We start from the raw sequence: 26,568 nt of genomic DNA, 5'->3' as shown, positions 1-26,568 counted from the left end.
GCATCCTCTTCACCATTTATGTTGCCACCGGAATGTAAACTGGTACCACCTCTATAGATGACAGTTTTGGCAAAATCTATCAAAATTATGGATGTATAACCCTTTGACCTGGCAGTTTCTCTTAAGAGAATGATATGATTGGAAGTATGCAAGATGTACAAGATTAGTCATTGCAATCTTGGCTCATAAATCAGAAGATCGAAAATAGTCTGAGTATCCGTCAATATGGGATCATAATACACCAATAATGTAAGATTATGCAGCTTATGTTGAGAGAGAGAGAGAAGGAGGAAGGGAGAGCAATAAATAAGGAAACATCAACATCCTTGATAAAGTTTGGTAGTGAGAAAGCAAAGTTCAGAATGGTTACCATTTGTGAATAAAAATCAGGGTGGAAGGGCACAAAACAGTATATATTTGCTTGTGTGGCTCATAGACTGTTTCTGGAAAGGTACACAAGGAACTGGCAACACTGGATGTCTTTGGGAAGGAGAACTGGGTGGCTAGAAGCTAGGGCTGTTCATACGCTTGTACCTTTTATATATTGAAGCCTCCAAAATTAAATTCACATATTGTAGTTGCCTATTTTGAATTGTTAGGATGTAAACTATCTGTATTATTTGTGATAGTTACAACCAGATGCAACCAGTTTTAACAATTATTTGGTCAGAAGTTCTGGAAGTACTTGCAGATCTGTTACAAAATTGACTCCTTTTGTTTCAGGATCTCCAGCAGAACTGTCTCCTACTACTCTTTCCCCTGTTAATCATAGTTTGGGTAAGTGGCAAATACTTCCTCTCCCCCACACCCTCCCCCCTCCCCCCCCCCACCTTTTATAATATTCCGTTAATCAAATGTCTTCTCTGAAAATTATTTTTCGTATACATGAGAAACAGATCTCAATGGATAATCAAATGATTGTTCAAATTAGTGCTTTTTAAAAATGATAATTTGCCTTAATACTATTAAAACTCAGTACTATTAAAACCTCAATACTATTAAAACTTTTAATACTATTAAAACAGTATCAAACCGAATAAATCTTTCTATCCATGGAAATCATATTCTTTATGGAAAGTTTTATGATATATTACGGCTAGATTTATATGGGTATGTTTATTTTATGATATTTTGTAATAGCAATTACTAATATAAAAAGGTGTGTGTCTGTATATATACACAGACACACAGTCACAAATATGCATGGGGTATGGAAGATTGTGTGTGTGTGTACATTGTGTAGTTTATCCTTGGCCTTCGTTTTACCTCAGTATTTCCCAATTTCTCTGCAGTTTCTACACATTAGGAGTTTATTCTACAAAATGTTCATGATACTCCTTGGGTCTTTTAATCAAAATTACAGAAGTTAAATTCATGTGGTCCATGAAATATGTAGATTCTTTTGATTCTATATTCTGTTTCTACTTACATGCCTTTTGTGTTTTATTACTTTCTGTTTCTTGTATATGCATGGGTTTTCTATTTGTGTAACTAGGGTAACTCACCGAGAATCTCATGTTAAAATAGACAATGTCAAAAATACGTCGTATTTTGTGTTCCATGATTATGATAGAATTTTTCTTCTTGTGGCGTTTGACTCAGTCCTTGCTCCAGCTTTATTCCACTTTATCCTACGAAAAATTAGTTTTATTATGTAAGTTGATTTACTTTACCCGCGATGGTTTTATATTTGAACAGGAACTAGGGTAAAACTACTAGTAGAACATGACCCCCCAGAAAGTCTAAAAAAGATGTTTGAAGATTAGATGACCGAATGAGATGGGGGAAATTTGAAACATTGAAAATCTGGTATGATCTAATGGAGACTGGAGTCTGTGGTGTAGATGTTAAGTCTGCTTCCTGAGCTGCAGCCAGTTTAGGCTGGCATAGAGCACGTACAGATATCTGATGATATTCAATCTTTTCTTGGCTTGAACTGTTCACACAACATTTCTTGCTTTTATGGGTTTGGTTTTTTTCCCCAGATTTGCAGCCAGTTACTTACTCAGAACCTGCATTTTGGTGTTCAATAGCATATTATGAATTAAACCAGAGGGTTGGAGAGACCTTCCACGCATCACAGCCCTCACTCACTGTAGACGGTTTCACAGATCCATCCAATTCAGAGAGGTTCTGCCTAGGGTTGCTCTCCAACGTCAACCGAAATGCCACCGTAGAAATGACAAGAAGACATATAGGTATGTGTTTTTACCTTCTGTCAAGAACCAGTGCCGTATACTCATAATGTGAGCATCGTGCAGTTTGCCACAGCAGAAGATTGTGTGCAGAAACGCCTGCCTTGTCTCTTGTCAGTGTGAGTGCACAGCTTCGCTGCTTTAATAGATCCGCAGACTCTGACCTTCGGCTTCTCTTTATTTGGCACCCTTGGTTCCGGGAAGTCCTTCAATAAATGCATGTTAAAATTACTTTGCTGCACCTCCACCAGCCATAAAGGTGTCCTGTTCAGATTTTCGAATTACAATTTTAACAAACCATGACTTTTTTCCAGTCCCCTAGTGTTTCCCCCTTCAGGGAATTAATATACTAAATAATTAAATCTGCTCACCCTTAATCTAAAACAAGATACTTTATTTTATTATTAAAAAATTTTTTTAGTGTTTATTTTTGAAAGAGAGACAGAGTGCGAGTGGGGGTGGGGGAGGGAAGAGAGAGAGGGAGACACAGAAACCAAAGCAGGTTCCAGGCTCTGAGCTGTCAGCACAGAGCCCGATGCGGGGCTCGAACCCATGAACCTTGAAATCATGACCTGAGCTGAAGTTGGACACTCAACCGACTGAGCCACCCAGGTGCCCCCGAAGCAGGATATTATAAATAAGAACTACTGTTTAATACATAGGTCAAAAAATAGTTCAGAGGCTCTCAAAATGTGGTAGTCCCAGACACCCTTTCAGCAACTTCGTGAGGTCAAAACTTCTTTCATAATGGTACTAAGATGCTATTTGCCTTTTTTTCCACTCTCATTCGCTCATGAATGTACAGTGAAATATTCCAGAAGCTACAAGGCATGTGATTTTGCAAGAGATTACATGTAGAATCTGATAAGAATCCAACTTTCTTCTCTTAAGCCAGACATTAGAGAGATTTGCAAAAATGTAAAACATTGCTGTTCTCACTAATTGGGGGGCGGGGGGGGCGGGGAGAGGAAATAGTTATTTTTCATAAACATGTTATTTATGTTAGTATTTAATAGATGTATTATTTAGAACTTTAAATGAATTATAAATTTTTTTGAATCTCAGTTTTAATATCTAATGTGCTAAGTTTCCATAGATGCAATCCACATAAACAGCAACTCTTTGAGTCCCCAGTATTTTTTTTGGCAATGAGGTAGAAAAAGTTTGACTAATATAACTGAACATAGTTCTCATTTCCTTAAAGTAACCTCTTTTAACAATAGTTTGCTTCAGTTTCTAATGAATTAACTCTGACCTCTTGTGAGAAATAATGCTGGTCACTAAAGAGCGAGTATCATTCTGCAAACGTGCTGTAACTTAAAGAGGTCTGTTAATGTTGCTTTGTGTGGAATTTCTCAAATCTTGCTTGATGTATAAATTCTGTGTAATCTTAGGTGTCTTGTGGGTAAGGAAGGCTTCTGACTACCCACCCTACGTTAACTAAAATAATTCTGGTTTTGCCTGTGTTTTAGTTGGGGTTCTGCATAAAAATTCAACAGGTTTCCTCTACTGTATTTCCTTCTCTACATAATTTTAGGTTGCCGCAATTATTGGATCTTTTTACTTTCAATTTCTAACTTATTGGGTGGTTTTGATGAGAGGCTATAGCTTGGAAAATCTCTGCTTTTTGGATTTAATCTTTTCCTGATGGTCAAGTGTACGTCTGGTTGTTTTACAAATATTCTGTGGTCACAAGAGCAGGGCATCAGGTTCTGTGTTTATGTATTAAATGTTTTCTTAGTTTTCATTTGCTGTGTAACATGTTACCACACGCTTGCCAGCCTGAAACAACACGGATTTATGATCTCACAGTGTCTGCAGGTCAGGAGTCCAGGCATGGGTTAGGAGTCTCCTCAGGATCTTACGAGGGGAAATCATGGCATTGACTTTGTCGTGTCCTCCTCTGGAGCTTGGAGGGCCTCTTCCAAGCTCACATGATTGTCACAGGGTTCACTTCCTTCAAGTTACAGCAGCGAGGTCTTCATTTCCTGCAGACTGACAGCTAGAAGCTGTTCTCAGCAAGTGGGAGTCCCCTCCATTCCTTGCCTCGCGGGCCCTCTGTCTTCACGGTCAGCAGCCGAGAATCTCTGGTGTTGAACCCTCTCGCTCACACTTTGAATCACTTTCACCAGGGACAGCCCCGTCCTTTTTAAGGGCTGGCACCTGATTAAGTCAGGCCTGCCAAAAGAGGACCTCCCTTTCTTGAGGTCAGCAGATTTGAGACCTTAATTACATGCGAGAAATTCCTTAACGGCAGCACCTAGATTCGTGTTTGACTGAATAATAGAAAAGATGTCTGCACACCAGGAGTGAGAATCTTAGGTGCTGTCTGAGATCTCTACCTTTCACAGTTGGTTTTTTAAATCCTTCTGTCTCTAATATTTTGTGTGTATTTGTCCGATTCTGAAAAAAGTATATTAAAATCTTCCAGCATAATTTTTTCTCCCCTAGTTCTGCTTATCTACCTAGGGATTTGGTGGACACCTTAATATAATTGTAAAAATGGCAAATGACACTAACTTCTTGATGATTTTATTCACTTTTTTCTTAACCTTAGTGGCATCTTTAAGGAAATACCGTCTATTATGACGAAGGCGTATTTATCCAAACAGTTAATTCCTTTAGACTTAACTCCATTTATTTTACGTGTTTTAAAATAATATATAATTTGTATGGAATTCTTTACATGTACTTTTTTACATCGTTGACGTACTTTTGACAAGCGTGTATTTTTTCAAATCAATAAAATCATTGTTAAAAAATACTTGGAAAAATACAGAGTGGTATGTTTCAGTGTTAGACCTCAGAAAAGCATTGCTATGGAAAAGGTTATCAAAATACCTTCTATCATTTTAATCCTCCTCCAAGAAGACTCTCCCAAAGTCATACTGAAACAGGAGATGTTATGAAACTAATCCCATATGTATTTTGTTTTAGGAAGAGGAGTACGCTTATATTACATAGGTGGAGAAGTTTTTGCAGAGTGCCTAAGCGATAGTGCAATCTTTGTGCAGAGCCCCAACTGTAATCAGAGATACGGCTGGCACCCGGCAACAGTGTGTAAAATCCCACCAGGTATGGATGCGTCTGTGTCAGCAGACCTGTTGTGTCAGCTCGCTGAGCTTCTCTAGTTGCTAGTAATTTTAGGAATCAGGAGATGATTGGCGTCCTTGCATTTTAAGATCTGTAGCCCCTTTAAAATTATTTTCTTGATCATGATATTCTTTTCACACAGTATTTTTTTTTTTTTTTTACTTTTTTCAATCGTAGGCTGTAATCTGAAGATCTTCAACAACCAGGAATTTGCTGCTCTTCTGGCTCAGTCTGTCAATCAGGGTTTTGAAGCCGTGTATCAACTAACTAGAATGTGCACCATAAGAATGAGTTTTGTGAAAGGGTGGGGAGCAGAATACCGGTATGAAATACATATTCAGTTCTTCAGTTTCCACAATGTTTGATTCTTTTCTCCCCCATTCTTTGTGTCTTCTGGAGTTCACACGGATCTATTTTCCTTAAGGTTATGGAGTCAGCAGAGCATATGCAAAATCACAAAAGGGAGTTGGAGGTCTCTACGTTCAAAACTACTGCCAGTTCCTATGCTGGCAGTGTAGAAGACAGAATTAGAACCTGTGCAGACATGCGCTGTAACGTAATGCAGGGTGTTAAATACCATAAAAGGGGTATATTTGAAGGCTATGTCAGTACATGGAAGGAGAGGCGCTTTCACTGAGGCTCTGGGAAGGCTTCTTCTGATAGAGATGCCACATGGTCTGGATTTGGAAAGATGCGTAGGATTTCAGTTAGGGGTTGAAGGGTTGGGCCACAGTGATCCTGGCAACAGAATCCAGTTCCGTGTCAACTGGAGTATGGAAGGTAAAGGAGAAGGCGGCTGGACAGACAAGTTGACCAGTTGAATATAAGGTTAAGAGGTAGAACTTTATTCAGTAATAGAAGGGGGTACTTGTTAGGAGCCAGGCACTGTGCTGTGTTTTTTGTTTTTGTTTTTGTTTTTTAATTTTATTTATTTATTTATTATATGATTTATTGTCAGGTTAGCTAACACCTAGTGTATACGGTGTGCTCTTAGCTTCAGGAGTAGATTCCCGTGATTCATCACTTACTTTATAAAACACCCAGTGCTCATCCCAACAAATGCCCTCCTCGATGCCCATCTCCACACACACCCGTTCCCCGACCCCCGCCACTCCCTTGATCCTCAGTTTGTTCTCTGTATTTAAATGTCTCTTATGGTTTGGCTCCCTCCCTGTTTGGAACTATATATTTATATTTATATTTATATTTATATTTATATTTATATTTATATTTATATTTATATTTATATAAATATTTTTCCCCTTCCCCATGGTCTTGTCCTCTGTTTTAAATAATGCAATATCTCACTCATTTCAGCATGGCTAAGAATTAACTGTTTCTGTTCCCTTTTTTTTTTTTTTTTTTTTTTAATGTTGCAAAAAGTGGTTCAAACGAATGCTTATTTGGAAACAGGCTTAGAAAAGATTTGATGATTTGCCCAGGGATGCACTGTAAGTGGCGGAGACGGGGGACCTGACGAAAGCTCTCCTTGACTTTTAGCCCCCTCTCCGAGGGTAGTAGTAACAGTCACGTAATTGAGTTTTACAAAGGCTAATGTGTCAGCAGGGGATAAGATAGATTAAGTTATTACCAAATTAAACAGTGGATTGAATTCCACATCAGAGAAAGCAAAGACTTCCTCAGCATAGTTAAGGCTAGAATTTTAAGTAAAATACTTAGCCTTTCTGCCGCTCATACTCCTCACTCTCTGAATGCCTGTGTATGAAAATACTCATATAGTGTAGTAATAGTATTCCTGTTTCGTCCAGTAGTTTGGGCCCTTCTTCAGAATGTATTTCATTTCATTTGGACCTGATTCTGTGTCTTGAACAAATTTTGGGAGGTGTGTGCCTCTTGGGGTCATGAGACTTGAGGTCGGCTGGTCAAATGCTTTTATAAGAAATATATAGTGTGTTATATGTTTATATCCTAGAATGAAGACTTGTCATTATTTTGTCCAAGTTCTATTGGTAGAATAACTAATTTTGTGACTTTTCTCTTGTTTTAATCATTTCCCTTTTGACATATGATGCCTTTAAAGAATGCCGAGTTCCTTTTTGCCTTGGACTTAAATTGACCTGAGTTGATATTAAAATTTAAATTTAAATGGTTACTATCTGATACCAGGCTTTTAGGTCACACATTTTTTTCTTCAAAAGATTAGAATATTACAGAACATGGGAGCAGAAATTTAGCGGAATTCAATGTGAACTGTAGAGCTCAGGGAGAATTCCACATATGTCCGTAGGTCTCCTGCTAACCACAGCTTTAATTGGTGGAGAGAGGTACTGCCCTTCATGCATGGCGGACTCTGCCGTTCATTAACTCAGAGAGAATTTAAAATCTGTAATTATGAGAAGCAGTAACACACAGTATGTTTTTATTTGCGTAAAGTCCGATAGATCTACCTTGGGTAATAAAGTAGTTTCCTTTAACATTTCCTTTAACAATAATGTCAAATACTCCTATCTGTGAACTATTGGCAGTTACCAGGAACCTTTTATCCTTATTGACAGTGGAGCTGAGGAGGTAGAGCTAATGGTTACATTTCTAAAACTACCTTTCAGTTTCTTAAAATGCCAGCATGTTTGCCAACATTAAAAAAAAAAAAAAAATCAGGAATTATCGTGAACAGGAAATACAGATGTGCAAAGAATTGATACTTAATTGAGAAATATACCTGAGTTCAGTGGATTGATACTGAAGTGAGTAAATAGGGGGATAAAGAAGTTCTCGGGTGCATTTCTGTGCCCACATACGTATAGTGACAACCTTCTTAAACCTACTTACTTCCCATTCAGTGACCCGGATTAAGAATTATTCCCTAAGGTTAAACTAATCTAGTAATGAATGATCTGATTCAAAACAAACTGAGAAATACCTAGAAGTCCACAAATGACGGGATCAAAATTAAAAGGGATCCTGGCAAAATCCTGCAGAATGCCAGATCTGAGGGAGAGATAGAAGGCAGGGGAAACTTTATGTGAAGAACAACAGAGAACAGAGGGGAAAATAAAGAAGGGTCAGTCTTGCCTCTGCCTCATGGATAACGTGAGTGAACTTGTGAAATGTGCCAGTGCAGTTTTAGGCTGCATCGACCAAAATGTAGTATCTAAGTCAAAATAAGACACTGAGTCTGTGCAGATCAGATTTGAGACTGTTGTATTGTGTTCCGTGTGTCATGTTTTAGGAATGATCACATATCAGCATGTCTTAGTGTACGTCTCAGACCCTGAGACAAGGATTCAAATGCAAGGAGTTTATTCAGGAAATGGAGGAAACACTGGTAAGGAAGGAGGAAGTAGGGAAGTGAGGTAGGGGAGGGAAGGCGGCCAATATCATTATTAAGCCATCTACTATATTGGGTGGGTCATTAGAGCTTTTTCCGCCAGGGAAACTTGGGAAATAGTAACGAATGTACAGAATTATCTGACCCAGAAGGAAAGGAAACTGGACATTTAAATGCCAACCCCCCTGTCGTTGGTTGAGGGCTGCTCCAGGGAGGTTAGTTTCCTAGCACTTGCGGTCTGATACACGTGTGGCCAGAGCAGAGAAGTTCTCAGGCACCGAAATTCAGATACATGCAATTGGAAGTTGGCTAGAGAACACTGAAAAATCCCAAGGTGCTAGTGGGGCACTGACACCATCTGCTACAGAAAACCACATCCTTTGAAATACAGTTTTAAATTCATTGAGCATGTGTCGCTTGGAGATGAAGAGTTGATAATGGCCTTTTCCCATGTTTGAAGGGCTGTCATGCTAAGAAGCAAGCAGACTCACCAACTTACTGTATATAATAAATAAGAACTAAAATCAGTATGTGCAAGTGACAGAGTGTCATTGAACAATTTGTTATTCCCAGAGTCTCCCATTATGTCGAGGTACTAGAGGTGTTTCTTATTAAAAGCCTACATGATGTTTCTAACAGGGATGTTTTTCTTTGGCTTTGTCAGGGAAAAGCTGAACTCCAACTCTTAACATTCTATGATAAGCTTAGGTCAGAATTCTGTTTTGTTCTGGTATACTTGAAATTTGAGCCCTGTTCCATTTAGACTTTCTTTGGTATTTGAATATCCTCTGTTCTATGGTTGAATAGTAAGTAAGGTATATTCTGGTTTGCTTGGGGGCAGTCTGGTTGGAGTCTCTTGTCCTAGCATGATTATTAATAGTGACTACATTCACTCTTTTTAATATTTATTTATTTTGTAGAGTGAGAGAGAGAGAGAGAGAGAGAGAGTGAGAGCGCATGCACACAAGCGGGGGAGGGGCAGAGAGAGAGAGGGAAACAGAATCTGAAGCAGGCTCCAGGCTCTGAGCTGTCAGCGCAGAGCCCGACGCGGGGCTCGAACCCACTGTGAGATCATGACCTGAGCGGAAGTTGGATGCTTGACCAACTGAGCCACCCAAGCACCCCTGATTTCCTCTTAAAGGTGTCTCATTTTGGATGGTAAATAGTCAGGTCACCCTCCTAATTTTAATCTGAAGAGAAAAAGATGTTTTTGTTCATCTCTTTAAAAGCAAAAATAAATAAAATAAAAAGTCATTAGAAGTATTTTGTTAGACTTTGAGGATTAAATCGTTTTCAAAGTAATCGCTATCCAGGCTGAATGCTTGTTCAAAAGGATGTAGGTTTTAGTATATACAGCCTTTTAATTTATCGGAATTCTTAATGCATGTAGCTAACTAAACATAGCCATGTTCTTTTCATTTCATAATTATTTTCTTGTATTCTCTTAAATAGAAGGCAGACGGTAACAAGCACTCCTTGCTGGATCGAACTTCATCTGAATGGGCCTCTGCAGTGGTTGGACAAAGTGTTAACTCAGATGGGATCCCCTTCAGTGCGTTGTTCAAGCATGTCCTAAAGCCTCGGCACCAGTCAAGCGCCATCAAAAGACTTAACGTAACAACTCTTCTGTCATAGTATTTGTGTGTGGTCCCCACGGACTGTTTACTGTCCAAAAATTCCAGAGAGAAAACAGCACTTGAGGCCTCGTCAATTAAAGCACCTTGTGGAATCGGTTTCCTATATTCGAATATTAGATGGGAAAATTAGTGTCTAGAAATACCCTCCCATAAAGGAGAAAGAGAAGATTTTAAAGACTTGACTGATGTCTTGTTGGGCCTAAAACTGAGTGTCCCAAAGGTTTATTAATAACAGTAGTAGTTATGTGTACAGGTAATGTATCATGATCCAGTATCACAGTATTGTGCTGTTTATATACATTTTTAGTTTGCAGAAATTAGGTGTGTGTGTGCTGCTTCTTGATTTAGGCAAGCCTTTATAAAGTTACAGTACCTAATCTGTTATTCCCACTTCTCCGTTATTTTTGTGTGTCTTTTTTAATATATAATATATATCAAGATTTTCAAATTATCATTTAGAAGCAGATTTCCCTTGTAGAAAAACTAATTTTTCTGCCTTTTACCAAAAATAAACTCTTGGGGGAAGAAAAGTGGATTAACTTTTGAAATCCTTGACCTTAATGTGTTCAGTGGGTCTTAAACAGTCATTCTTTTTGTGTTACTTACTGCTAAATCTCACTGTAACGAAACTTTGCAGAAAATCTTCCCAGACCTCTTCTCCATCCCCGCTTTTGCCCTGATACCAAAACTGTGTAGCATGACATCCATCACTGAAATGGTGGCACTGATACTGCCAGCACCAGTTAATTCTGGGGCACAGTGCGAATTCATATGGAATAAACCCCTCCGTCTCGCAGCGAATTTCAACGGATAGTAATTGACTTGCGTAACCAAGCAGTCTGGTGATTTATCCTTGCACCTCATAAAAACGCAAATGGCAGTATAATTGTTTTCAGGGATATGCTACAGTTATTTCACTATATTTATCCTTTTTTTTTTTTTTTTTTTTTTTTTAAAGCCAGTCTCTAGATACAAACACTCTTTTTTAAAAGCTATTTTAAAATACTTCAATAGCAGACCTAGGGCTCTTTGAGTTTCGTGTGATTTAGTTACCAGGTTGTATTATGAAATGGACCTTTTTGTAAATGTAATTGCTTCTGCACAATACCCACAAAAGTGATGCTGAGGTATGATCAGCAGATAAGGGCCATTTGTTTTTAAAGTATGTTGTATTAAATTTATAAAGTGTTATTTTACCTAATTGTGAATTGAGAATTTTAAAAATTGGGGGAGAAGCAGTTTAGCAAGCTTTTTTAGCTTATAATTACCTACAGTCGGAGGTGTTCTTAACTAATCCTGAAAATGTGGTTGACTATTGTACCCGCTGACGTTTTATGCTCTGCCATGAGAGGAGGTTCCAGACGCTCTGTTTGTAGTCCATGCAGCAGCAGATAATCCTTACGTCTAATGTTAAGTCTGCAGTTTAAACAGTTCTTGTTTGCGTCTCTTTAGAAGTGGGAAACAGCCACTCCTGACCCCCTTCTAGTAAATTTTCATATTTTTGAAGATAGACACCTTTGGTACTTGTTCTTTGAAACCATATTTAGCTGTCTCTGTAGGTATCCTTTTCAGGACTCTCAGTATTTGATTGTTTTCTATTAGATATTCCCCCATTTTCCTGTATTTGTGTGTACACGTATGTGTTCATGTAAACCTGGTATGGTAATTTTTTATTCTTTCAACGAATACTTACTGTTCACCTGTTACGTGTGCCAGGAACTCTCTTTGCCTTGGGTAAAGGTGAACAAGACAAATCTGGTCCCTGCCTTGGCTGAGACATCAGTTACTGTGACCCTTAATGAGCTTATTTGTCTATGAAGGAGATAAACAGGGTACTGTGGTAGAGCATGGCAGGGAAGGCTTCTCTAAGGAAGTGATGCTCGAGCTGACATTTGATGTGAGAAGGGAGTAAGCCATGGTGGGGAGCCAGGGAGATCGGCCTTCCTGGCCAAGAGAACGACGTCAAATGCAAAGGCTCATTTTGAAGGAAACTCACTATTAAGTATTAATGCTTATGTAGAAGTCTCTGCACAGATCCAAACTCGAGGATCAGAAGGGTTCTATAATTTGTAAGAGTTGAGGGTGGCCTTACTTTGTGATAGATGGCTTCGTGTGTTCAGGTATGACCACTGTCAGGCCGGCTGGAGATAACCCAGACCAACCTCTGCCCCTTTGGAAGAGTTGGGCTTACTTGAGAACTTGGGGTGATGTTGGAGAGCAGTTCCAGGGACAGAGAACAACCTTGAAAGTGGTAGAAGGTCCTGGTAATCAGCTGCTCGTGCCAGCTCTAGCGTCTCAGGAGTGATAACATCTCTGCAACCGTGTTGGGATTCTTCTCTGCAACATTAAACTGAGACTCAGCTCTTTGGAAATACCTGTAGTACTGGGACCTTGCACCTGTCGGGCAGTTGACTCTGTTGGCGTTCGATGACTTTACGTGCTTTTTAAGGAGATGCTGTGTTTACATTCTGTTTTGTCTGCTGCGGCCTAATTTTTGTTGGTTCCCTGCCCCCCCTCCCCTCATTGGGGTTGTTTTCATTCTTCTGAGTGATAAGTTCTCCTGTCTGTTGAATTTTGTCTTTATTTAAGTTAGCAACATTATTTAGAATTCCCCCTCCACGGCGCCGGTAATTTTCTCTGTTTCACATGAGAACTGAGTGAACATATTTTCTGTCACATTTCTAAGATGGATGGTGGTTTGCACAGCAGAGTCCATAGAGAGACATTGTAGGGAATCAGAGGCTGGTGACGTTCCCACTGACTTTGGTTTAACCAGTGGCAGCTTCGTTTTTATCCTATAATGGAGTTCTATTATAGATTTCTTTTTAAAAAAGAGTTTTACTGCTTTAAAAAAAAAGTTGAAAAGTCTGTGTAAGCACTGTTTAGGATTAGAACACATGACTGGACTTCGGCCCACTTTTTTGGAACAACCCTACCTGTGTTCTTTTCTCCTACTTCAGGGAACCTTCCTGATTTGGTTTGAGCTACGCCAGTTATACTAATTATACAGTATGCTATCCATTAATTCCGTAAACATTTACTGATGTCTGCTCTTTATCCAGCCACGGTGGAAGGTGCTCAGTAGTGAAAAGATGACTGGGATTTAGTCCTGGCCCTCAAGCTGTGGAGTTATTACTCCTTCTCCCAGGACCTGCCACTTTGCCAGAAGGAAAACTGCCTAATTTTTCTCAAAAGCTAAATATTCGTATTCTGTACTCTTAATTCTGTATCCCAAGTATATAATTGCAAATTGTTTAATACCTAGTTTGTTTAACTTTAAACCATATCCAACTTTGCTTGATTCTTCTGCCTTTAAATGTGTCCGATTTTCTCCTTTGTTAAAATTACTTTAATTTCAGTTTATTTGTGCCTTTTAGGTCAGTTTTAATGAAGACTAAGACACTGAAGGTGAAGAACAATCAGTCTGGTCTCTTGCTAATCGAAATCAAGGAAAGGATTATATATACCCAGTTGGTTTCTCTACCTCTTCGAAAAGATGTCCAAATATACCTTTAAGATCTGTCTCCCCACCCCCCCCCACCCCCGCAAAAATGCTTTTGAGCATTTATTCAGTAATCAGCACCCTCCCCAGTCTGGTTGATGGTGAGTTATAAAGTAACGCAAGAGAATGTTCACTTTGCTTAAAATTTGCCTTTATGTCCACTTGCTTTCATGGCTATACATGATAATTTCACAGACTGCCCCCTTCCACACCATCTCCTCTGTCTCTGTAGATAACTAGGTAGTCTGTGGACGTAAGCAACATGTGATCTTTTCTCTTACTCTGATCCAACTCACCAGTGTTTAGACGTGACAAATTTTTGCCCAGTTTCTTTCCTTCATGAGCTTTACTCTGCTAAATTCTTGATAATTCATCAACTGAATTGTATCCTTCCTCCCTTTCTCATGACAGAACGTATCCCTAGTGGTCTTGCTGGCTGCCCTCTTGCCAACCATGTTTTATCTGCAGACATCAGAATGTTTCTCTCCATTGACCTTTACTAAAGACCAAAAACGATGGTGCTTTTCATACCCAGGGTCCTAATTCACCATGCAGGTTGATGTTGTTCCAGTTGGTCAATCACTTAAATCTTAACAGATGGCTGAGAAATTCTCTCCAGTTAAATGTCTTTGTGACTAGTAAATAGCATGAATTACAGATTCTATTTTAAATTATGTTTAGGATTAGGAGCTTTTCCAGCAGTTGCAGCCAATGATTTTCCTCTAACACCAGCCCATTTCCACCTTGGAGCGTATTGGGTTGTTGTTAGTACGATCAAGAGTAATGACGATAGTGAGTGGTCTCTAGAGGTGGTCAGAATCCTACTGTTGAGTTCCTTTTATGTCTTTTCAAGCTTTCATGAATATTTTATGTGTTCAGACTACCTTTTATGTGTGGGGATTGAGGGACAAATCATCTCTTGGAGTGGAATTCCTGTGTTTGGAGCCTCAACCAGGAAACGTCAGCTATACTAGATATAGACAGCCTCATGATAGCCTTTATGGTAAGAACTTGTCTAATTTCTTGAATAATTTCTTGTAATTTTTTGAATAGGAACGGTTTTATCTTGGATATTATAGCTAACTTTATATATAGCATAACTGCCTTAAATCTTTTTAGTAGGAAATAAATTCTATCGTGTGTGTGTATGGATTTATAGATACATACACACTCCTAGGAAAACCTTAACAGTAGGGGTCATATATCTGCTTACATTTTAGCATCACGGAGTAATTCTGTTGTTTAAATCTCAGATCTCACTGAGAGTTCCTTAATTTGCTTGCAGACATTTTCTTTTCAGACCTTCGGAGTAATTTATTTATTCTGCCAGAGTCCTGATTGGCGGTTTGGTTAGTATGCCATTTTTAGGCAGCTTGATAATGAAGAATCATAACTGGAATTCTTTAACATCAAGTAAAACTACGATAGACACCCATTGATTAAATTATCATACGTCAAGTGGTCTCTGGAAGGTACTAGAGTAGGGTTAACTTTTTTTTTTTAAGTGTCAGATTGCCATCCTCTGTTTTCGTCTTAGCTTAAGATTGCTGAGCTGCTTAAGATACCTGGGAGGTAGCACTACCAAGTTAAGTTCTCCTGTAGTTAAGGGCAGCCTGAAGGTGGTTCAGACCTGACTTTCTTAGCTGTGCTCAACAGAAATGGATTTTCCGAAGTTCTTTGGGTCATCTCTGATTCACAGACTCCTGACCAGAGTGTGTTAGCCTAAGTTAACTTCAGTGTCCATTGGTTTGCTGCCATGAGATCTGTAATAGACCACACATTTCAAGCACTGGTGGAGACAGAAGGGCCCTTGGAAGAATAATGCTGCTGTTGATGGGAGTGAGAAGGATTCGTTAGCACCACACAAAGGACGTATAGATTTTTCTCCAAAAAAAATCCTGCAAAATCATCTTCTCCTACCCTTCCAAAAAAAAAAAAAAAAGAAAAAAGAAAGAAAGAAAGAAAGCTCTTTGTTTCTCCAGAATGTTCAGTGAGAAGTTAAGGATTTACTTCCTATTTCTAATTAAAGATGATCATTTATTGAACCATGAAATCCATAATATACTGATATAAGAACAAAAGTGAAGTCTTAGACCTCGAAAAATACTTCATTATGTATTTTGCGTTTCACACTCCACTTTTCTTCTCTCTCTCTGTGGCTTTAAAGCTTTTGGCTATTTTACACTGTTAGTCACTAGATAACTTGCCATATTTCTGGTTCTATATTAAGTTCTACCCTTTACAATGCCGTAGCAGAAAGTTGATTCTCAGCATCTGTCTGTAGGGATAGAAGTCTTACTAAAAGTCTCTTCCAAAGAGATTTTCATTTTCCTTTTTTCAGTAAGTCCCTTAAGAAATATGTCGGTCTCGTTATTCACGTTCTTGGATTGTTCAAACAAAAGAGTACATTGGTGAGAATAGGGTGCTTTTCTGGTGAATGTATGTACCTGCTTTAAGAATGTATTCATTTGTTGGTTTGTGTAACTACCATACACACAGATTAATTTAAATTGGGGGAAATCATCACATGTAGCAAGTAGGTAATCTGCATAGATTTAATTTTAAAAATCCTGTTTCTTGGCAAGACGCAGAACCCAAATTGGTCACTTTTTAGACCAACTTTACCTCAGGCTTCATTGTCGCTTTTCTGACCCTGACATTTAAGGCATAAATATTTATATCTTTTTATTAGCGATAGTGAAGCTGTGACACGAACCATTTTTACACAAGAGGGCAAAACAAGAAAAACTAGAGATTACGCCGAAAGCAGATGTGCAGTTGTTGAACTAGATCACAGCGTTGTAGGCAAAATAAAAATGTTCATATCTGAGAATACTCTTTGCCATCACTTCCCAAGGCCAGACCTTCTGGCAGAACGCTGTAAAAAGTAACAATTCCGGGCCTTTGTAATCTGAGGGGAGTATCTCCAGTTGGCAGTCTTTCCAATATATGAAGCAAGAATGTGGGAAATAGTTGGCAAAGAGTGTTTTCACCTAAAAAAAGAAAATGAAAAGACATATAAAACTGAATTATTCATTTAGCTCTGAAAATCTCAGAAAGATTCAGTGAAATACTATATAACTGGACCAAACGAGAAGAAGCTTTAGAGGATTTGTCTGAAAACAGGTTTCAAGAATGAACTTTTATACACTGACCACTAATTTGCTTAGGTACCACCAACTGTTCTTATAATGGACACCATTAAATAAAGAATCCATGGACTTCTAGGAGCTTGCCATAAGCAATGCCCTAAAAGTGTTTTTTGAGCTGATGTCCTCATAGGTAGCTTTACGATCTTGAAAATTCTTACCTTCTACCTAGGGATACGAGGGGAAGAGTGAGCGGTGTTCTCAGTGTGACCGACGGCCCTGGGACACTTGGGACTGAGGTGTTCCCTGCATACAGGACTTTCAGTTCCAAACCTGGGAAAGTCCTGGGTGCGCCGGGAAGAACTGTCACCCTAGGTGTTCTTACGACTAACCCTGACTCCCTAAAACATTGTGATGGTTACAGTTAAGTTCAGCTGCCTTAGGGCTTGTCAACATTGCTGATACTTGGATGTGTGTCCTCCAGTCACTTACTACTGTGGACGGAACGTGAGATTCATGACAAATAACAGCAAATGGCACCAACGAGGTGGTGAGACTTCACACTTAGTAATCCAGGGAAGGTAACCAGGGGGCTAATGAAACAGAAGAGGCAACTAGATAGCTAAGTTCTTCAGAACCTGTGTGTATATGGAAGTACAAATCATGTCTTTATGGGGTTAAAGCTAGTCTGAGATTTACATGTTTCACAGTAAGAGAAAACTGAGTGGTATTGTGGATTTCTCCTCGCTTGAGAGAAAATACGGCCTTGGATGCTCTAGCCTCTGCTACATTCTGCAGACTGTCCTGCTCAAGAGGCCAGAATGTAGTGTTGATTCTCAGTGACTGTTGTATTGAGATTACTAAATGCATCGGCCAATGGCAGGGGAAGAAAGTGGGTGTCCGGATCCAGACTGAGCGGTGCCCTCAGTTTTGGTAGCCCCCTACCCCTCAGGTGTTTACCAGCTAGAGCGCCAAGCACGGGAGGTGAGATTTTTCTAATACAGCATTAATTTTGTAATGCAACATATGAGGGATGCAGTCTGTCGTCGTTTCCCTGTGGTAGTCCTCGGAGCCTGCGTCCTCTGTGCACTGTGATGTAGATGGTAGGTGTGTTCTTTGTAAGCTTTAATCCTATGGTTGTCAAAAGTATGATGTGGTTCCATTTTTTTCTTCTTTAAACGATGAGCTGAGGCTTTATTGCAGCTGGTTTTCAAGTTAAAATTGTGAAATACTGATTTCCTTCCCCTCGCCCACACCAAATATTTTAGTCTATTTAAAGTACAAAAAAAAAAAATAGTTCTACTTAAGAAAACATTGCTTAAATGTCCTGTGATTTCTGGTCAATTTTTATATATATTTGTGTGTGTCTGTATGTGCTCTCACTTTTTACCTTGTTTGCTCTCTACCTGTGTTAACAGTACTTTCACCATTGAAAGGTGAACATTTTTCCTAGCATTAAAGAAAAAAAGCCATTTGAGTTGTTTACCATGTTATTATGGGACTGATTCTTAATTGTTTTAATTGATTTTAACTTAAACTGATCTTTCTTAGAGGGGATTATATTTTGCTGTCCATGCCCTAAATTATATGGAAACAAAAAAAAATTGTGTGTGTTTCACATAATGGCAGTATGATACGAAGAGTTCATCTTTTTCTTTAAGTTTTGTATAAAAAGTTTATTCTACTCCCGTGGCAGACAGATACACACTGCTTGATATTACACCCCACAGCACACCCATAACACATATCCCCCCAGTGCCGGTAAGTTACACGGTTTAGTTTCTTTCAGAGCCTGCTTGTGCCAAATTAATGATCTCCAATACGTATCAACTGCTGTAAACAAAACAGACAAGAAGGGGAAATTCACATTTACTCTCAAAATGTACTCCTAGCAAAAACAACAACAACAACAACAAAAACCTTTTAAGCAAGATTCCATTGAAAAAAGAGTAAGCCACAGCTTACTCATAATTATAGTGCCACAAAATAATTGAAAACGCTAAAAACTTTTTAGATGAGCCAATTCCTCTGTGCCTTGCAAGAGCTCAGCTCCTAGGATGAATCAATACTTCTGGTTAGCAGACTGCTCTCTTCAAATCATTTAAGACAGACGCGCTTTAGGATGTAACAAAAGGGACTTCACAAGCGGAAGTACGTGCTACTCTGCTTGGCATTGAACAGTCTAGGAACTAGCATGGTTGCATCAACAATCTTGAATTGGTAGAAACCTATTTAAACGAATCCTACTTAAATTGCTACTCCATGGAACTTTATAAACCATGTGAAAGGAATCTTCCAGCATTAACTACATCACTGCACTAGACGGCAGGAGAAGATCGTTTTCCATTGTCACCTCACCCTGGGAACGTTCCTGGCTCATTAACCTGTTAGTGACACTGGTTGTCTGCACTGGGAGATTTCCATAATTACCCTAGTCTCCATAATTGCACATGCTCACCAAAGGGCTGAAGAGTAGGGGAGGAGTATGTTGTATGTTTGGGCTTTATCACCATTTGGCAAATCCTTTCCCCTCCCCCCCGCCCTTGCTTCAAAATAGATTGAAAGCCCCTTAGTTTGGGAAGCAGATCTTTTACTATCAAAATGATGTATTCCAGTGCTGTCATTTTAAGCACCTGATACATCCGAGGGTGAAGACCGTGTTCATCTGCTACTCAAGAACATACTTGTCCTGTGCAGTTGTCCAGCTTCCTTTCCTCCTCTTCATCACCATATAAAGATGAGCCCGACCTGAAAATGAATAGTTCACCAATGTAGGAATCCCAAAGAACAAAGGCATATATAAAAGCTACTTTCTGCTATGATAAATAGGTATGGGAACGTGTAGAATCGGTTTAGCTGATGGTTATTTTGTGTAAAAGCGAATGTCATGTTGGTTTGCACATAGGAAGACGACATTTCCAAAATCAACCACATTACTAGAAGGCAAGAACATTGAATCCGACTTAATGGGTAACAAGTTCAGTGATAACCAACAACAGACTAAGCCTGCCTTTAGGAAGCTGCAAACAAACCATGTGTTTCTGTGCTCCAGTGCAAGCTACGTGACCTTACGGTTGGTTATGGGATAAATGGAGCTTGAGATAGGGATTGGCCACCGCTTCTGTGTTCTGTCTTCGATAGTTTTGTTGGCTGCCTCTGCACCTACCTTAATGCTATCCAGTAATAAGATTGCTTAAAAAGTTTTGAAAGTAATTTAGGAAAGATGACCCCGGAGGAGGAAGAAGGTGCTTCTGAATGATGTGCGATAAGAGAATGGACAAAATACCGTCTAAACACAATATTCAAGGATGCGCTGAATGTGGACGGATGGAGAGGACTTGAGAAGCTGTTCGAAATGAGGTCTTGGAGCCAAACTCTTGTTTGTGACTTTGTGCACGAAAGCGGGATGTCGCAAAGGATAGGAGAATACCCAACATAACCCTGGCCAAGTATGGGCTGCTTGTTTGGGCATGGGGAGTTGAAACACGTTCGTGTGTGTGTGTGTGTGTGTGTGTGTGTGTGTGTGTGTGTGTGTGTTAACCAAAACAACTTTTTGCTCAACGTACAGCTGGAGACTATTAATCTAGAGAACCCTCTGGGATTTTATGCAGAATGTTGTGTGTATGTAGGTTTTTCTGACAAAAAGTAGCAATCATCAGAGAGGCCTTAACCACTGCCCAACAGGAATTCTCCATTGAGATCCCCTGTCTTGAACTTAAGCTAGAGTTTAGTCTGATTTTAAGTCTTGTTCAAGTTTTATTCATGAGCTACCTTATCTCTAGACTATATTTGATCACACTTTCAAATATACATACCATGTAAATAAGATTTTAATGCTAATGATGACCTTCTAAATGATTGCAGTTTTTAAGTATGTTTGGGCTGCGGTGGCTAAAAACAAAGATTTAAACAAGCCTAGCTTAACATCTGGAATAAAAGTATTCTAGGTTGCCTTTTTATATTGAGAATACTTTCATATTGAAAAAACAGATGAGGTGTCTTCGTTTTACCCAAGAACCACAAACTACATCGTTCCAACTTTTAAATCAAAATCTTGAATAATAGCATGTGGTAGCACCACATTTTGAAAACGTACTTAGTTGATCACAAACACATTTTCTAAGGAATTGAGTTTTATAGAGATAATTGAATGCTTTCATCTGTAACGGAATTAGCGGCCTGCAAACCACTGTGGTTTCTTCCTATGCTCTGAAGTTGTCAAAGGGGACTTTTCCACTGCAAGATTCTTGTATAAAGGAAGTACGCAGCAGAGGAAATACAGTTTTTAAACTCAAATGACAACCACTGACAAAATGTTACACTCTAAAAGCTTAACTACTTTTAAACTAAAGCATCTCTTACCATTTCAGTATCCAGGTGCTTAAATTTTACATACATATGAAATCAAATATGTTAATAAAGTCAAGCTAGATTTGGCAAACTAAATTTGGAGTTTCTAGCAACGTCTGTACAATTTCCCTCGTGGTGCAGTCCTCATCTGCCAATGTCAGCTTCTTTCTCCTCTGTGTCCCGTCCCCCCCCCCCCCTTTCCCGTTCTGCCCCTAAAACCTCCTGTACATAAGCCCCCAGAAAACTGCCTTATCTTACAATATGTAATGGATTTGTTTGTATGTTTTGTAAGGCCTGAAATCACAAACAGGGGTGATGTCCTAGGATCTGGCCTGTTACTACATTCTTTAAGAGACTGCCTTTGAAAATTGGTGCATTTGTTATGTTTCCGCTATTCCCTAATTTATATTTACGCAGGGTATTTTTCCCTAATTAGTATTCCCACCAAGCAACAGCTGATCTTCATATATACAATTTACATATTTAGTGATTGGCTGAAGAAGAGGGAGGTTGAACGTAAAATCCTTTAAGATAAAACTGGGAAATAGGGGATCTATATGATTTAGTCTCAGGTCGTCTGGGTGTTTCTCAGCTGGGAATAGCATTATCCTAAGGGCCATTGAGGCAACAAGAATGCTGAGTAAGGGTGAAATGCTGTCATGGTCAAATACTTCAGTTATCTTGGATGATGGAATAAAAACTCACTTGTGTTCTTTAAACAAACTTTTTCTGTCTTTGATGACTTTGGACAGAGTACCATTCTGCTAGTTTGAAGCCTTGGTGATCATTTCTGATGTAATGGGAAATGGCACTAGGTCTTGGGTTTGGGCCCTGACTCTGCCAATTAATGGTGACATTAGATAAATCATGTCATCAGACTGCCTCGCGTTTCTCGTTTCCTCAGATTCCCTGAAGTGAGGAAGTGACTTTTCAGAGTGCCTATGGGGATTAGCCCAAAGTGGGTGCTCGGTGATAGATGACTGAATCTTCATGGTGTGCAGGAGAGGGGAGGGTAACTGTGAGGTCTCTACTCCTGGATCCTTCTTCTCTCGGAAAAGTTGGGAGACATGTCACACTCCGAGGTGTCAAGCGAGGCAATTCTTTCTTGCCACCCAAGTGATGCGTAACAACCCCAAAAGTCCAGTGACGTGCAGCAGTAAACGTTTATTTAGTTTAGGAGTTTGATCAGTGATTCGGGGCCAGGCATCTGGGCACTTCTTCTGGTCTTGCCTGGCTCACCTCAAGGCAAGTCGGCCCTGCCTGGGGCAACTCAGCCCTTCTATGTTCCTGTCCTCCATCAGCCGGCCCAGGCATGTTTGTGTGGAGGTGGCCGAGGGCAGCACCAGCACCCAAGGCCACAAAGCCCCTTTCAGGTCTGCCTCCTTTATGCTGACCAGCATTCCCCAGAAGCAAGCCACAGGGCTAAGCTCAGAGCAGAAAGTCACCACGGAGTGAAATGGCAAGGGGTTGGGGGTGGGGGGGTGGGGGGGGGCGGAGACAAGGAAGGATGAAGAACTGGGGCCCTAAATGCACACTCCACCACACCCATGCTTCGTGTTGTCGGATGGGTCTGTTTGTTTGCCAGTGAGGACTGGAACACGTGGAGAAGCTGAAGAGATCCCAAGCCGGGGTCTGTTTGGTTCAAGTGTGTTTTCATTCCCAGAGCATGCAGTAGACGCCTGTTCTCACGTACACCATGAAGGGGAGTTAAAACCAAAGGAATGTGTTCTCTGTCCGCTCTTGTAGGTTCATCATCGCCGCTGCTCCCGCCGTTATCACATGACTGGAATTCACACCCGCTCAACTCTGAGCCTTGCTTGTGCAGAGCTAGAAGAATCCACCTCACAAATGAGGTAACAGGAAGCATTCAGTTAAGAAGAAATGTTAATGATAAACATTTACATTCATTAGTGCCACTTCCAAGACATTTGTGGGACTTAAATGTGGTGATGCAGTCTGCACCCCTGCTGTACGTACTGCACGGTGGCCGTTTTGGAAGCATGGAGTGCTTCCGGGGAGCTTCACCAAGACTAATGCTTTAGCAAAGATCTGCTTGACTGATCGCGGTATGCTGTAACCGACACAAATCTTTAAAAAGAACACTGCAATCATCTGTGGCCCGTTTCTATACTGCAAGTATCAAACATTGTCTGGGGAGGCTGAGTCCCTGCGATGCAGGAAGTTAGGAAGTGAGCTTCTCTTTGGTGGTACAGCTGTGCTGGGTAGCCCTCGAAAGTAAAGTTGACCTCAGCCTTCAGCTTTTGTGTGTCCAGCATTTATTTACCACGGTTTCTCAGAGCACTGAGTACATTTCTCCTTGAATATATATTTAAATGGGCGCCCCTTCCCCACACTCATTTAATGGTCACACAACTCCCTTTGATTACCACGTTCATGTAAATACACCAAAGTTTTTTTGTAGTCTTACTGGCAACCCGGTGAATGGGACTGTTTAACATCTTTGTTGTCTCTAATATACCCATTTTTATGAAATACAGAACTGCCTAACAAAAACCTCACTCAGATCATAACAATCCGAGAAAAACACTGGTGTATGTTTTTTCCATTCTTTACTTTGGATGTGTATATATATTTAACAGGAAATGTTTGGAGCTTCTCTAACAGCATAGTTAGAGCTATTGAAAGTCGTTGAGAAAAATCTTAAAATACATCAACCCATTCAGCAAGCCATAGTGGACGTTTAATATAATTTCTTTTTACTTGCTTTGAGGAACACAAAAGATCTGTGTTGGTTTACTTAAAACTTGGGCTTTGAAATTAAATACAAACATTTTGGACATCCTTTTCATGCACGATTTTTTTTTTTTTTTATGTATCTAAATTGAGCTTCTACTTTGATTAGTGGATTTTTGGCAGCAAATATCCCTTTATCTTAAATATCCTAAAATTGTGCAGTGGAACCAAAGAATTTTAGTGATCAGCTATCAATAAGCGTTCAATTATAATGAGTATAGAAAGTGTATTGGACATACAGATTATTCAAGATGTCAAGTGAATCAGTAATGTTACATTAAAACATTTGCGATTACTTGTTAATGTTTTGATAAATTGCTTAGGCAATTATTAAGTCAAGATCTGTCTTTTTTCCAACTTATAAGTGTGTTCAGAAATACTATACATTTCACATATAATCTGAAAAGATGGTGAGATGCTTTGGGTATTTTTTTTTTAAGCTACATGGTTATATAAGAACATTTTTTTCATAAAAAAACCACAACTTCTGAACAATACATAGGTACAGTTGAAAAAAAATTATATTTCTTTCCATTCCAGCCCATCTCTACTGCCTTCCCTGAAGAATTTTTGGTATTTTGGTATTTTGGGTCTTTACTAAATGTGGAATGGAAGCTAAAATTTTCAAAGGAAGCTGAACTTGTCTCCGGGTTCTGAGAAGCCCCACCGTGTCTTTACCATCTCTTAGGTGACCCCCTGTGATTCCCACCATGACTCTCCAAAGCCTTTCTCCTCACCACCGCGTCCTGCTCAGAGGAAAAGGTGTCTTATGGCAGGGCTCAGCCCTGTGCTCTGAGACCTAGTTAGTTCTGCACGGCTTGTCTAGAGTGCTCCCAATCAGACATTCCTTCTCAGATTTTCATTCCAGGTGCCCCTTTGCCCACAGCCTCCACTTTAAAAGACAACAGGAAGATGAAGACAAAGTTCCCTTGCAACCTGCATGAGTACTTCCTGTCTCATCTGTGTGTAGTCAAGTGGATTGAGACTAGCAGATCCCAGCCAGCTCCGGTTCCTGTCCCAGCTCCCCACTGCACTCACCTGCACTTGCCATGGTTGCCCTCGGGCACTGCCCTGGTCTTTTCCCTCAGACCCAGAGGAAGGGATATCTTGTCCCGGGCTGATGCTCGCATCAGTGCTTGTGCTTCCCATATTGGAGTCACAAGGAAAGCTGTTGAAATGCTGCTTCCTTGCCCCGCACCCCTCCCCTCTCCCCAAGGATTCTGACTGTGTAGGCCTGGAATTGAAACACTGGGATCTGCATTTTTAGAAAGCCCGAAGCGATTGTCAGCCGGCAAACCACTGCGTTAGACCACGTTCCCTGTGGGCTTTCAGACCTTGCTCCTTTCCCACCTCCCACACGTTCAGACTCAGACTGTGCAAACAAAGCTGTAGTTTCTTCATTCCATACCACTAATTTAAAATCTCTCAGGAGCCCCATCAAGCCTTGGGAGGGGGTGGGAAGAGGTGGATGGCCTTAAACTTGCAAATCAGAGATAACTCCTTCTCTTAGTCTGTCTCCGGCTTCAGACTGCCTCCTTAGAATAAATGCTCAGCTTCGCCGAGCCTCCCTTCTCTTTTCCTCCCCGAGACGGCATCTAACAGATGGGAGAGGAGAGGTTATGAAAGTGGGTCCTCCAAGGCTTGCGCGCAGGTCCTTGGACAGTCTTGCTGCGGTCTCTGTCATTGGCCTCTGTCAGTGCTGAATCTGCTGGGTGATGTAAGTGACTCCCTGGCTTTTGCTCACATACGTGTTGGCGTTGTCCTGCTGTTGACCACAGCTCTGCCATCACCTCTGGTCTCACGGTCGTCACCTTCAACGGCCTCCATTTTCCAACACTAAGACTGTTTATCGGCGTGGCCTTTGGGGGTGGGGGATGGGGGAGGAGGTGGGAACTTGGGGATATCCTGAACATCCTGCTTAAGCTTTGGGAAGCCGGCAGTATTTTCTCCGACTAGCTAGACAGCTCCCTCTACCATTGGTGAGCCAATGCCTCTGTGCTGCTTGGGTGTGTCTCAGGCACAAGGAGCGCTTCTCTTGAGTGCTTGCCGCCTTGCCCAGGCTGTGCCTGGAAGAGCAGCCCGTGAGCCCACCATGTAGCTTCCGTCTCACCCTCCATCCCTACCGCTCTGCCCCCCATGCACCTGGGGTTCGACCCCAGGAATGAAGACACAGTCACACGTGTTCTTAACTTCCTTGCAACCTACTCTTCCTTTCTGAATCTCTCTCCCTGCCTTAGGAGTCATTCTACTTTCTCCCTAACAAAGGGGCTCTCCTTAGATCTCATAGGGGCTAAGTTCCTCCTGTCTGTGGCTTAGAGTAAAATTGCCCGTAGAGCCGTCCAAACTTTACCTTTAGTATGGGAATGGGGCCCTTAGAATTTGACGCTCCCCTTTCATCCTCCATAAAACCTGACTTTCAAGACTCCTTATCATCTTTCTAGAGATGCCAGAGAAGAACAAAACCATAAAAGACCCTAAGGGTCACAGCTAAATAGTAACTGTTAACTACCCAAGTACACATCCTTTCCTTTCCTGCCATTGCTAATCTTCATGGCCTAGCTTTAGTGGAAAGACTACAGATGGGGGAGACAGCCACAAGGAAAATGGGGTCTGTAAGGTTCTCAAAGTATTGGCCCAACAGAGACATGCTCACCCTGGA

The 26,568-nt window shown here is 40.4% G+C and overlaps 1 protein-coding gene and 2 long non-coding RNA genes across 7 annotated transcripts in view; 2 read left to right on the top strand and 1 right to left on the bottom strand.

The window, feature by feature from the left end:
• Positions 1-11,415, top strand: part of SMAD2 (SMAD family member 2) — a 76,202-nt gene extending 64,787 nt beyond the window's left edge. For all 5 annotated transcript variants that reach the window (XM_019464118.2, XM_019464121.2, XM_019464122.2 and 2 more), the window contains 5 exons: positions 724-777; positions 1,986-2,198; positions 5,133-5,270; positions 5,466-5,610; positions 10,030-11,415. In XM_019464118.2, the coding sequence (XP_019319663.1) occupies positions 724-777; positions 1,986-2,198; positions 5,133-5,270; positions 5,466-5,610; positions 10,030-10,153 (674 nt within the window). In that variant the 3' untranslated portion in view covers positions 10,154-11,415. The remainder of the gene's footprint in view (positions 1-723; positions 778-1,985; positions 2,199-5,132; positions 5,271-5,465; positions 5,611-10,029) is intronic.
• An 8,020-nt stretch (positions 11,416-19,435) lies between these two features.
• On the bottom strand, positions 19,436-25,083 carry LOC128777088 (uncharacterized). Its single transcript, XR_008422283.1, has 2 exons — positions 24,948-25,083; positions 19,436-19,553 (listed from the first exon to the last, which is right to left on the bottom strand). It is a non-coding gene; the product is annotated as an uncharacterized LOC128777088 (long non-coding RNA).
• Positions 19,548-23,958, top strand: LOC109275747 (uncharacterized). Its single transcript, XR_002084347.2, has 2 exons — positions 19,548-20,254; positions 22,902-23,958. It is a non-coding gene; the product is annotated as an uncharacterized LOC109275747 (long non-coding RNA).
• Positions 25,084-26,568: the final 1,485 nt, after the last annotated feature.

This window comes from Panthera pardus, unplaced genomic scaffold (genome assembly GCF_024362965.1).
Source record: "Panthera pardus isolate Hobbes unplaced genomic scaffold, ASM2436296v1 HiC_scaffold_15, whole genome shotgun sequence".
NCBI lineage: Eukaryota > Metazoa > Chordata > Mammalia > Carnivora > Felidae > Panthera > Panthera pardus.
The sequence above is the reverse complement of the archived record's forward strand: the minus strand, read 5'-3'. Positions and strand labels throughout refer to the sequence as shown.